At 35.6% G+C, this 13650-nt stretch overlaps 1 protein-coding gene across 1 annotated transcript in view; it reads left to right on the top strand.

Annotated features, from left to right (window-relative positions):
- Positions 1-13650, top strand: part of LOC115981926 (sacsin) — a 49099-nt gene that overhangs the window by 17698 nt on the left and 17751 nt on the right. The window contains exons 4-5 of the mRNA XM_031104365.1: positions 7571-9072; positions 9414-9677. Coding sequence (XP_030960225.1) covers positions 7571-9072; positions 9414-9677 — 1766 coding nt within the window. The remainder of the gene's footprint in view (positions 1-7570; positions 9073-9413; positions 9678-13650) is intronic.

Here is a 13650-nt window from a genome sequence, read left to right as displayed (position 1 = left end):
GTGGGAGTATAGAAAATGGAAGGAGGATGGAAAAGTGGGAGGATAGAAAAGATTTTAATTTCCCTTATTTTTGTTTGGTTAGGAGTGCAAAAGTGAAAGGATAAAAAAAGTGAGTTTGCATAAATTTCCTCATATACTCTTGTTAAAAAATGATGTCCAATTAAAACAAAAAAGTGACAAACAACCCCCTAAAAAAAAAGCAATCACCCAATTATGTCCTCATTAAATAAAACAAAAAAGTAACACATTTATTTAGCAAAAAAATTGTGTATGTGCAAATGGATGAAGGACAAAAAAAAAAGGTAAATAAAGTAATTGGATGAAATGAAGAAGAAGGAAAATAAAAAAGTAATTTTCTTCTGTTAAGCAGCCTCATTATCTTCCTTCAATTTTCTTTCTATTTTGGGGAAAAATCTTTTTGGTGGGCCTAGAGAGAAAACATCTGGGTCCCACAATTTATTTTCCTTTCTCCTCACCCAACCAAACGCACTCCAAAAAAGTTTTCCTGCCTATTTTCTTTCCAAAGTTTTCCATCCACCCTATTTCACCTTTAAACAAACACACCCTAACTAATTCCAAAGAAAGAAAATTTTATTTAATTTATTTCTGATTAATTTTAGAAGTCAATTTTGTTTTCATTAGTTAAATGGATATTATTTTGCCTCACTAGTCAATGGGGTTATTAGTATTTAATTTAATTTCTTAGTTTCAAGAATACATTTTTCATTCAATAATTGTTTTCATAAGTCAATTAGAATTAGGGATAAGATACAATAGTCTATTAAGGACAATATTGTACTCAAAAGTTACACAGTTTGCTTGATTAATAAAATTTTTGTGGAAATTTAAAATTTTCCCAGTGGTTTGGTGCTTATTTGAGCCAACCTTAGTGCTAATTCCTAGGTTAGTTTCCTCCTGCTTGGTGCTAATTCCAAGAAAGCTTAGGTGTTGATTCCTAGTTTATTTATTTATATATTCATTAAATCAAATTTTGGTGTTGCATCAGTTTTGGGTTTTGTCTGACTTCAAATTTTGGTATCAGAGCAAAAATCCAATTTTGTATTCAAGCAAAATTGTGGGTCAGAACTATATTCATAACAAAAAAAAAAAAAAAAAAAAAAAAAAAAAAAAAAAAAAAAAAAAAAAGAAAGAAAAAAAGAAAAAAGAAAAAAAGACAACAGCTCACTATCTAACAAGCTACCATCATCAAACCACATAATCCCATCCACCAAACAATCCGAGTCAAACCCCAAAACAACTTAGGGTCCATCAAATCCCATTCACCTTGTAACAAAAATTAGATCTTCAAAAAAAGAGAATGAAAATCCCTGTAGTTTGTCCCAACCTCCGCAAATTTTGGACTTAGTGTTGATTGCTAATGAAAGCTTAGATAGTCGCCTAAGGTCCGACATACTAGGGGTGTTATGTAAGCTAGATTTGGAGAAGGCTGATGATAATGTGCATTGGAATTTCTATATATATATATATGCTTTGGAAGTGTGGTTTTGGTCCTAGATGGAGGCTGGTTTCTTTCACAGCTCAAAAGGGTTGAGACAGAAAGACCCTTTGTTCCCTCTTTTATTCACCATCATTATGGAGGAGCTTATCTGGATGCTAGAGAGAGCTGGAAGAGGCAATTACGATTCAAGATTTTCAGTCGGTGGCTACTAGTCAGTCACTTATCTCACATCTTCTCTTTGTAGATGATACCTTGTCTTTTTGTGGGGCAAATCCAAAGCAAATTTGGCATTTGAAAGCAATCTTTATTCATATTATTTTTGGGTTGAAAATAAATTTGGGGAAATATGAATTGGTGCCGATTGGTGATGTGTTGAATGTAGAATCTTTGTGATGCAGGGGCAAAACCAAAATTATTTTAGGATTTATATTTTTAGATTTTTGTATTTATCTTATAGGAAATTGGGTAATTGTAGATTTTTATTTGGATAGGGATTAGGGGGCCGTTTGGTAATGTTGTTTTAGTAACGTTATTTGTATTTTTTGGAAATATGTGAGTAAAAAAGTGTGTGGAAATATGTGTAATGTTGTTTAAACATTGAAAATTGTTTCTCAAAACACCCTACCAAGCAGCCCTTAGATTTGAGATTAGATAGGGATTAGTATTTGAGTTTAGTTAGGATTAGTTTTGGTATGTTGTTACCTTTCTCTTTATTTTCCGGTTCTAGCTCTATATAAGAGACTAGTTTATTTTTATTTTGGGAATAGACGTGATTAGTGAAATTTAGATTGGATATTTTTCAATAGTTAGGTGCTGATTCCTAAGAGTTTAGCTTGGTGCTAATTCCAAGCGACTTAAGTGTTGATTCTTAGGTTTATCCATTACTCTTCTATTGTCCTTTTATTTTATTTTATTTTTCTATTAATTGTCCTGGATCACTTTGGTTTGAATTTCGAGATGCAAATTAGCTCAGCTACCCATGACATAGCTAGATCACCCCATAGGCTCTATGTTCAAAGCAAAGCTAGAGAAGATGGAGATGCGGTTGGCTGGTTGGAAGAGGATGTTTCTTTCTAAAAGGGGCTAACGTTAATAAAGAGCACTTTGGATAGAGGTGTACATGGGTGTGGTTTGTGGAGAAGTATCAGAATGAGTTGGGAGGTTTTTAACAAAACTATTCAGTTTGAGGTAGGGGTGGGGGATAGAGTGAAGTTTTGGACAAATCGGTGGTGTGGGGATTCACCACTCCATTCGACCTTTCCGGTTGTATTTGGGATTGCTTCCAATAAAGAAGCAACTGTGGCCTCTTCTCATGAACGATTGGGGATAGAGGAACGGGGAAATTGGGATGTTCATTTCATTCGAAAACCAAATGATTGGGAGATGGGTGTTGTGGATGAATTTCTTCGTACTTTGGGTTCTAATTTACCTCCAATTGAGAATGGAGACCGTATGAGATGGAAGTTGATGAACAATGGGGATTTTGATATCCGCTCTTTTTACAATAAGTTACGAGGTCCCTTGATGATTATTTTTCCTTGGATACGTATTTGGAGGGTCAAGGCACCTCGGCGTGTTTCTTTCTTTGTTTAGATTGCAGTTTGGGATAAGATTCTTACAGGTGACAATCTACAGGGTAGAGGGTTTGATTTTGTTGACTGGTGCATTATGTGTTGGTGTAATGGGGAAACGGTGGATCATCTGCTACTTCATTGTGGAAAGGCTTATTGGTTGTGGAGTTTGGTTTCTAGATCTTTTGGGATTTCATGGGTCTTGCCAAGATCGGTTGCAGATACTCTTTTTGGTCGGTGGAATTGGTTTGGAAAGCACTCGTTTAGCATTTGGAATTTAGTTCCGTCGTGCTTAATGTGGTGTGTTTGGAGGGAGTGAAATTGGCGGACGTTTGAGGATATGGAAAGCTCCAACGACCAGCTGCTTGCTTCTTTTAGTGGCTCTCTTTTTGACTGGTCTAGGGCTTGGGGACTCATTTCTAGTGATTCTCTCCCTTTGTTCCTTAGTTCTCTCCTTTGTAATTAGTATTTTCTTTGTTTTTATTTTTATTTTTTATTATTCTCTTTTTGTAATCTTTGACCTGCCTTTTGCCTTTTTGCATGAGGTAGCTTTTTGAATATACATATTTATTACTTATAAAAAAATAAAAAATAAAGAGCACTTTATCCAATCTTCCCAGTTATTTATTATCCTTATTTCCTATCCTGATGAGTCTCGCTTGGCATATTGAAAAATTACGATTTGTGGGGAGGAAAGGGAGATGACTTTAAGTATTACCTGGTTGGTTGGAGGAGGTTTGTGAACCAATTCAAATTGGGGGGCTAGGCATTTGGGATTTGGTTCTATTCAATTAGGATTTACTTCAAAAATGGTCGTGGTGGTACGCAATGGAGATGGATGCTTTGTGGAGAAGGGTAGTGGACACTGAAGACGGTAATATGTGGGGGATTGGTGCTCTAATGCTGTGCAAGGGACATATGGAGTATGTCTTTGGAAGAATATCAGAAAGGGGTTGATGGAGAAAAAATGGTAAAAATGAAAGCTACTTTAGAAAGCTAAGTTGCTTAGAGAAAAGAAAGAATGAACTAGCTCTTCAAGAGACACTGATGTAGGACAAATTAGGTATTTGTCTAACGTTTAGTTGTGGTGAGTTTAGGGTTAGGAAAGAAAAAGAAGAATTAGAGAGAAGTTACAGCTGTTTAGGGGCTGTGTGAACAGTAATCTTAGAAAGAAAGAAGAGAAAAAAAAGAGAAGAGAGAAGGGAGAAAGAAACAACAAAGGCCAACGTGCCTATTGCTCAAAACACTCAATTTTATTAATCAGCTCATTCTATTTTTTTTGAATACATTGAGCACAATATATATAGATTCTTACTTGTACTAGTAGTAATAGGATTCCTACTAGTATTAAGACTACTAATAAAACCTAATATTTACTGACTTGGATTCCAAGTAAATAAACCTAAGATACTTAGAATACCTTAGAAGATTTTAGACTCAACTAAATTACCAAAATACTCTTAATTCACAAGAATTGCAAAAATTACAGATTTGCCCCTTAATATAAAACTAACTATAATAAAAACCCAAATCAAAAACTGTTTTAGCCCTAAAAGACTCATTCTTAGACCAATAAAAGGGCACGACTTTCACTTGAATTAGACTTCACACGAGGACCCAAAAAAATAATTCTTGAATAGACGAATTTGCAAAGTTTTCATATTAATCTTCCATGACTCCATCAGACACACTCTTGGAATAATACCTCATAGGTAGAGATTTCTTGGATTCAAATTCAACTAGTTACAATGAGGGCAGCCTTGCTTATTTATAGATACATAAGCAAGCTGCTGATTGGCTAGAAAGTTAGTTACAAGAACCTACCATGTGGCTGTCATGTGATTGGCCAAAGCCTAACAAACATCTCTAACTAACTGATAGGCTATTGCACTTATCATTACCAATCTATCAACTAACTTTCTGTTACAAGTGAAAGGAACTACTTACCATACAACATAAGCACTAGTAAACAACTAGCTTTAAAAATGATCAATTAGCTTTAAAAATGATCTGCATCAGGGGTGACAATTTCCATTGTTTTGTCGCTTTTAAGGTGGGGGATGGTTCTTGTATTACGTTCTGGTTTGATCCTTGGTGTGGAGAGAGTTCTCTAAAAGATATCTTCCTAGAACTATTAGGTGTTGCTTGCATTAAGGAAGCATCTGTGGCTGATCCTTTATCTTTTCTTAGGGGATGGTTTCCATTGGAATGTCAATTTTGTTTGACTGGTTCAAGATTGGGAGATGGAGTCGGTTGCCTAGGATTTGATCTATTCTGGTTTGGTGAGAGGGAATGGAAGGGATTAGATTTGTTGGAAAATTTTCCCCATGGGGGTTTTCATCGTAGGTCCTATTATAAGATTTTATATTCCACTATTCAATCTTCTTTTCCATGGATGTCTCTTTGGAAATCGAAAGTGTCAATGAAGGTTAGCTTCTTTCTTTGGATTGCAGCTTTGGGGAGAATCTTAACCACCAATAATTTGTGGAAGCGTTGAGTAGTTGTGATGGATTGGTGTTGTATGTGTAAGAAGGATGGGGAGACTATTGCTTATTTACTTTTACATTGTCAGGTAATTAGAGAGTTTGGACTATGGTATTCTCTTTATTTGGGGGTTATTGGGTTATGCCAAGTGGTGTTGTGGAAATTCTAGCCAGCTGGTTGAGCAAGCTTATTAGACGTAAATTTGTATTGATTTGGAGTATGATCCCTCATTGTCTCATTTGGGGTATATGACGGGAGAGGAATGCTCGTACCTTTGAAGAAAAGGAGAGATCGACCCATGATTTGTAGCTGTCTTTCCTCCAGACTTTGCTAGAGTAGACAAATGCTTTGGGTGTTTTTAGTTTTAATTCTTTGGATGGTTTTCTTGATAGTTGTACTTTCTATGAACTAAGTTTTTGATGTTCTAGCGGTTCCTTAGTACACTACCAAGAAAACTTAGATGTGGATGGTGTCATGTTCACATGATTAACACGACACCATCCACATCTGTGTTCTAGTCGTTCATAGTTGTACTTTCTATGAACTACTTTGTTTCCTTGTATGATTTCTTAATTTTTCAATGTAGTTTTATTACTTAAAAAAAAAAAAAAAAAAAAAAACTTCAACCAAATGAAGCCCACGTTGCTAAGCACTCATCATGACCCATAAAAACCTAGGCTTGCCTTGCTAATTATCTTCATTTGTCTTGTCACTGCCTGAGGACACATTGGAAATTGCCTTGTAGCATCGCTAAAATGTTTGCCACTTGTATTATCTTCTCATGAGGACGCATGGGCCCCACATTCGAGGACACATGTGCCTGTAATGGAGGTGGATTGTGAAGGACCAAAGGGAGAAGCAATCCTAGAGTCCCACATCACTTGGGGGAGTACATGAGGATGTGCTTATAAGGAGTTATCTCCGTTTGATGTGTAGAGGCCTTTACTTCGACTATTGTGTGCTTAGGAGGTCAACAAAACCGCAAGGGTTTAGGACCTAAAATGGACAATATCTATATAGGTGGGGTGTGGTCGTTACATCCCCGTTGTTTCCGTAGATTATTTTTTTATCACTATACATTTCCTTGGCTTCGTTTCTCTCCTTTTGACCATCTTTCACTCTCTTTGCGCTAGTTATGTGAGTAGTCTTATTATGGGCTCCTCAAAGCCTTCATAGGAACTCCAAATAATTGGTCCCATAAAAAGTGATGAGGTTCACTGTGATGCGTCTTTAGCTTATGTTTTTCTTATTTAAATTATTATTATTTTTATTGTAATGATAAGGGTAACTTTGGTGCATCTTTCATTTTTCAAGTCATTTTCTAATTTGATTTATTTATTTATTTTTTTAAGATCTGAGTTCAGATCCTACTTTCTTTTTTTTGGAATTTATAAGCTTGTTTTTAAATTGGTTTTAATCATATAAGAAACCTTGATATAAATTAGGCACGAGTATGATTAAATACATCGTACTTATCACCTCCTTTTTATGCATAAGATGATAAATATCTTTTTATTTTTACTTTTTCATGTCTTTTGAAGTCATTTATGGTTTCTTAGATACATTCGTCATGCAACCCTTTTTGAATAAGTAATTTCCTTTTTCTTTTTTACACTAGCACATGCCATGAGAAGGTAATTTGTTGTTATTTCATAGTGTTGGCTTCACCATTTTTCCCTTCTACATGTGCTTTCATATAAGTTATTTCTTATGAGATGTATTGAATGTGCAACATATGATATATCTTGTTATAAAAGTTTTAAACAATTATGTTTATCATACCACATGGGTGCAATATTTGCATTCTGATTTTCTCTTCTGGGGTTCATTAGCCTGTTTGTATTTGCTATTCTCATTCATCTTTTGGACTGCAAGAAAGAATTTTGCACAGCTAACCTATTTAGGTCCTTTCTCATGAAATTACGACGACTTTATGGTAATGTTATCAAGTGAGATGGTTATAGTTTGCACAAAGCTATATAGGCAGCATGTCTAATAATATTAACATCATCAAAATCATTTTATATGAATATATTTTGTACTATATACTTTGCAGGCTTTATGATCCTCGTGTTCTTGAGCTACAAAAGATGCTGCACAGAGAAGTTTTCTTCCCTTCTGACAGATTCTCAGATCCTGAAACTTTGGAGATATTAGTAAGCCTTGGACTCAGAAAAACTCTTGGTTTTTCTGGTCTGCTTGATTGTGCCAGAACGATTTCTCTATGGCATGATTCTGGGGATTCAGAGACACACTATTATGGAAAGAAGTTGCTTTTCTGCTTAGATTCTCTGGCATTAAAGCTCTCAACTGAGGAAGGGGCAGGAAATAGGGATGGATCAGAGGATACCTTGTTATTGGATGAAAACAGTAATTCTATGGATGTTGATTCTTCCATGAGAGATAAGAACTATTATATAGAGGATTTTGACACTAGTTCAGTTGTAGGCATCAGGATTGATGATAAACCAGAAGAGGAATTTTGGTCTGAAATGAAATCTATTGCTTGGTGTCCTGTTTCTTCAGATCCACCTCTAAAAGGACTCCCATGGTTAAAATCTGTTAATCAAGTAGCACCCCCAACCATAGTCAGACCTAAAACACAGATGTGGATGGTGTCGTGTTCAATGCATATACTAGATGGCGAATGCTGCTCATCTTACCTACAACATAAACTTGGTTGGGTGGATCGCCCAGCCATAGATGTTTTATCCACCCAGTTAATTGAGCTATCAAAGGTCTATGACCAGCTTAAGTTGCATTCTTTTGTGGAACCTGGTTTTGATGCAGCACTGCAAAAAGGGATACCGTCACTTTATTCAAAATTGCAAGAATATATCGGTACTGAGGTTTTCATGGTGCTAAAGTCAGCTTTAAATGGTGTTTCCTGGGTTTGGATTGGGGATGATTTTGTATCCCCAAATGCACTTGCATTTGATTCGCCTGTGAAATTTTCTCCTTATTTGTATGTTGTTCCATCTGAATTGTCGGAATTTAGAGTTCTGCTTTTGGAATTAGGTGTCAGACTTAGTTTTGATATTTGGGACTATTTTAATGTATTACAGCGCTTGCAGAATGATGTGAAAGGTTTCCCACTGTCCACAGATCAGTTAAGTTTTGTCCATTGTGTCCTTGAAGCTGTTGCAGACTGTTGCTTGGACAACCCATTGTTTGAGGCTTCGGAGACTCCAGTCTTAATTCCAGATACTTCTGGAGTTCTGATGCTTGCACGAGATGTTGTTTACAATGATGCACCATGGATGGAGAGTCATAATCTTGCTGGAAAACATTTTGCACATCCAAGTATCAGCAATGATCTCGCAAACAGGTTGGGGGTACAGTCACTGCGCTGCCTCTCTTTAGTTGATGAAGAAATGACTAAAGATTTGCCATGCATGGACTATTCTAGAATAAATGATCTTATGGTGTTGTACGGGAACAGTGATTTCTTGTTGTTCGACCTTCTTGAGTTGGCAGATTGCTGCAAAGCCACGAAGCTACACCTAATCATTGACAAGAGGGAACATCCTTGCCAGTCTTTGCTGCAGCACAATCTAGGTAACAATACAAGATCTAAAAATTGTTATTGGAATGGTTCCCCAACGATTTTTTGGACATATATATAATAATAATTTCTAATTACACACGCTCGTGTAAGTTTTGAACCCATGATCTCTCCCTCCACCATTCTTATGGGAGAAGGAAGTTTATGGCTTAAAAAAAGCAGCAGAAATCTTGAGGAAAACATTGGAATATAATTCTGCAGTCATGTTGCAGTTGAGGGAAATCTATTTATTTTATTTAATGTTGTATTCTTTAATTTATGTCTTAGCGTTTTTCTTGCCTAACCATAATTTAGGGCATTATTCTAAACATTGTTTGCATTGTGACTTGTACAGGAGAATTTCAAGGGCCTGCTCTAGTGGCCATTTTGGAAGGTGTTAGCTTGAGTAGGGAGGAACTTTGTAGCCTCCAGCTTCTTCCTCCATGGAAACTACGGGGAGATACTCTTAACTATGGTTTGGGACTGCTTAGCTGTTATTTCATCTGTGATCTCCTCTCAATTATTTCTGGTGGGAACTTTTATATGTTTGATCCTCATGGTCTGGTGCTAGCTCTACCTTCAGCATCAGCTCCTGCAGCAAAAATGTTTTCACTGATAGGTTTCTTGCTCAACATCATTCATTTATTAGTTATTCGCTACTCCACTTACTATATTGCTTTTTTCATAGTTGACCCAGCTACTCTGCTTACTATATTGCTTTTTTCATAGTTGAACCAGCGCCAACGTTGCCTTAATCCCAAATATTTGTTACTTTGTTATTAATTATAATGTTGAGGTAGTACTTAGAGTAGTATATGGTGTGTTAGAATATAATTAAATGATTACATAATTAAATTCATCATTTCCTAATAGTTTAAGCTTTTGGGACAATTGGTAATTTAACATGATATCGGAGTTGCGAAAATTGGTAATTTAAAGAGTTGCGAAAATTGGTAATTTAACATGATATTGGTGCAGGAGATCTTAAGTACAATCCTTGTCTTCACTTTACCTTCTATTTAAAATGATAAAAATCTTATGTATTGGGCCTTGTTTATTAAGGGGGAGTTTAGGCTCACATGTGAGAGGGAGTGTTAGAGTTATGGTTAAATATTAAATTTACCATTTTCTAACAACTTAAACTTTTGGGAAAATAGGTTATTTATCAGTGTAAATTACCGATTGTCTCAAAATTTAATCATTTAATTTGGGAAAGTCAAAATTGGTTCCAATTGTTGATGTGCGTAATATGCATGAATCGGTGGAGATGTTGGGTTGTAGGCAGTCTTTACTTCGTTTGTTTCGATAAAACAGTTTTTAATTTGGGTTTTTATTTTTTTAGTTATGGTCAGTTTTATATTGAGGGGCAAATCAATAATTTTTGCAATTCCTGCGAATTAAGGGTATTTTGGTAATTTAGTTGAGTCTAGAATCTTCTAAGTTATTCTAAGTATCTTAGGTTTATTTGCTTTGGGTCCAAGTTAGTATTTATTAGGTTTTATAAGTAGTCCTAATACTAGTACGAATCCTATACAGTATACTACTAGTAGAGTTTTTATATATATTGTACTCAATGTATTTAAAGAAAATAGAATGAGTTGATTAATAAAATTGAGTGTTTTGAGCAATAGGCACGTTGGCCTTTGTTGTTTCTTTCTTTTTTTCTTTCTACAGTAACTGTTCATGGTTACTGTTCACAAAGCCCCTAAACAGCCCTAACCTCTCTCTAATTCTTCTTCTTTCCTAACCCTAAACCCACTCCAACTAAATGTAGACAAATTCCTAATTTGTCCAACATCAGTATGGATCCATGGATCTATGTCCTTTGAAATTTTTGGGTCTTCTATTGGGTGCTACCTTTAATGAGAAAACAATTTGGAATCCTGTTTTGGAGAAGATGGAGCGGGGATTAGCTGGATGGAAGAGGTTGTATTTATCTAAGGGGGGTAATGTGACTCTTATTAAGAGTACTCTTTCCATCTTGACTACTTATTTCCTCTCTCCTTCTTGTTCCAGTGTAGGACCCGAAGGTGGCTAATCATATGGAGAAATGTTATGATTCTAGCGTCCTATATGGATTAAGTATAAGCTTAACCATGTGTTTATAAGCTCTTGTGCAACCTCCCTTTGCAAGCCGGTTTTCAAAGGTGATTTCTACTCGTGGGTTTGCAACATTTGGTATCAATGCCTTTTGATCCATTTGAAGTATCACCACATCTCAAGCAACCAAACTCACCCTTGTCAACACCTAAACCCACATCCAGCCAGCACCATTATCAACACAAACACAACAGAATATTTTCAAACCCACAATACATTGACCCTAGGGCCATCCACTGAATATCGTAAGCCAAAAAAAAAAAAAAATTTGTGCCCACCATAATCCAAAATCCAATTCACAGTACCTATCAAGCCATTTACACAAGTTTCCACATCCAGCTCCAAAAAAAAATCCACCTCATCAAGCCATCATGTCTACAACTCGAAGGAAATTTATAGAGCCAAAATTCAAAGATGGAGATCCTTTTTCATGGCTTTTTTAGGTTTACGAATCTTCGCATTCAACAATACCCCATCACGTGATATGGTTTCCATTGCCTCTTATTACATGGAAGGAGAGGCACATCATTGGTTTCAAACCTTAGAGGCAGAAAGATTATGCATTGATTGGGTGGGGTTCATATGTACCCTTCAAGATCAATTTCGAATACCAATCAAGGAAGTACCAATGGAGGCTCCTATTGAAAAATCATTCAAAACTTTTGTCCAAGCCGTTCAAGAATCAAATATTCAAGAAGCAACAATTCAAGTGTCGGTGATCAAAGAACCGTCAATAATTCAAGAAAGTAATACATTGGGGGGAGCACTCGCCACAAAATTTGCATTTGAAGATCAAAGGATTAATGAAGTGGAAAAGATAGATCAAAGGGATCTTCTCGTAATAAGCCTTGTCTAATTTTGCAAATTGAATTTGTCATTCCCAGTCAACTCAAGGATATGAAAATCAAGGTTATTTTGTTCACAAAAATGCTTAAAGAATTGGTGCAAATATCTATGGTCCAAATTCTTATCCTTTAACTATTTAAAGTTCAAGGTCGAGTATTCTCTAATCAATATGAGCAAGCATCAATTTTTATATCTTGGAATCTTGAGGACAAGATTCATTTGAAGGGGAAGGGAATGTTATGACTCGAGATAATGTGTTGGAGAAATTATTATTTGCATTGGAAGAATTTAAATTTAGACTTGGTGATAGATCTTTATCTAGATAAGTTAGTAGTAGATTAGTATTGTTATTTTCTTGTATTTAAATTGATCCCTATGTTTTAGGATAGTATTAGTTCCTATGTTTTAGAAATTGTTGATGAGATTATTTCATCTTTGGTTATTTATGTATGTTGAATGCATTAATGAGAATTAAGCAGAAAATTAACCCAAAAATGTCTATTTCTTCTCTCAAGTTCAGGACGCTAGTTGCCTTGAATTGACTAATCTATCTTTCAATTATCCTGGTTCACAAGAAGGAATTATAGAGAGACTTTCTTTGGAGTGGTATTGATGCTCCAGAAGTACCTCTGGTGAAATGGTCTAAGGTTTGTAAGTTGATGCAGAATGGCGGGTTAGACATTAGGTTTTTGAGAAGATTTAAATTTGCCTTGCTAGGCAAATGGTTGTGGGGATATGGAACAAAGAGAGATGCCCTTTGGAGGAGGGTCATTAAGGCGAAATATGGGAATGATTGGAGTTGTTGGTGTACAAAACCGGTGGCAGGGGCCTATGGTGTTAGTGTGTGGAAATCCATTAGAAGTGGTTGACTTTTTCTAAATTTCTTCGATATGATGTGGGTGATGGTACTAGTGTATAGTGGCTTGATTCATAGGGTAGTGGAATAAGAATAGATATTGTGGAGCTTCATCTTTAGAGCGTTTGGTATTCAAATTCAATGGGTGTAGAAATAGCCTCACTTTTGAGGATGCAGGAAGCTCGATTATGACTATTAGAATCATTGATGATTAGAATTTTGTTCCACTAGACTCATGCATAAGTTCTTACAAGTAGCAAATCTTTTAGACTTAAAAGAATCACTCTACTTTTGTGCATAATCTTTTTGTAATTCTTTTACCGTGTGTTTGGATGAAGAATTTGTTGCTTACATGGAAATTTCAAAATGATGGGATTTACACTCCAATTATAATGTCCCATCATTCACAAAGTTCATTGTTTGGACATGACACTTGAATTTTAAATTTCCTCTTTTTTTTTTTTTTTTTTAATCTTTAATTTTTTATTATTAATTTTGTTCATTAGACATTACTGGACTCCACTATCCTTCCCCAAAGAAATATCTCAAAGATTGGATCAGAACAAAATAAAAGTTGGAAAAATATGAAAAGAAAAGAAGAGTAAGTGAGAAGGGGAACGATGGAGGGGATTTCTTTTAAGATTTGTAAAGAATAATTGTACCTTAGCTTGGTTTTCTCGTAATGAGAAACATCATGTCGTGAAAAGAAAGGAGGGCTTATTGGGTTTATATAATAAGAGAGGAAATGATGTTGGAGGAGTGGCTGTTTGGGGGATTGGTTGTCTTTAAC

This window comes from Quercus lobata, chromosome 3 (genome assembly GCF_001633185.2).
Source record: "Quercus lobata isolate SW786 chromosome 3, ValleyOak3.0 Primary Assembly, whole genome shotgun sequence".
Taxonomy (NCBI): Eukaryota; Viridiplantae; Streptophyta; class Magnoliopsida; order Fagales; family Fagaceae; genus Quercus; species Quercus lobata.
This window is presented reverse-complemented; position numbering and strand designations above follow the sequence as displayed.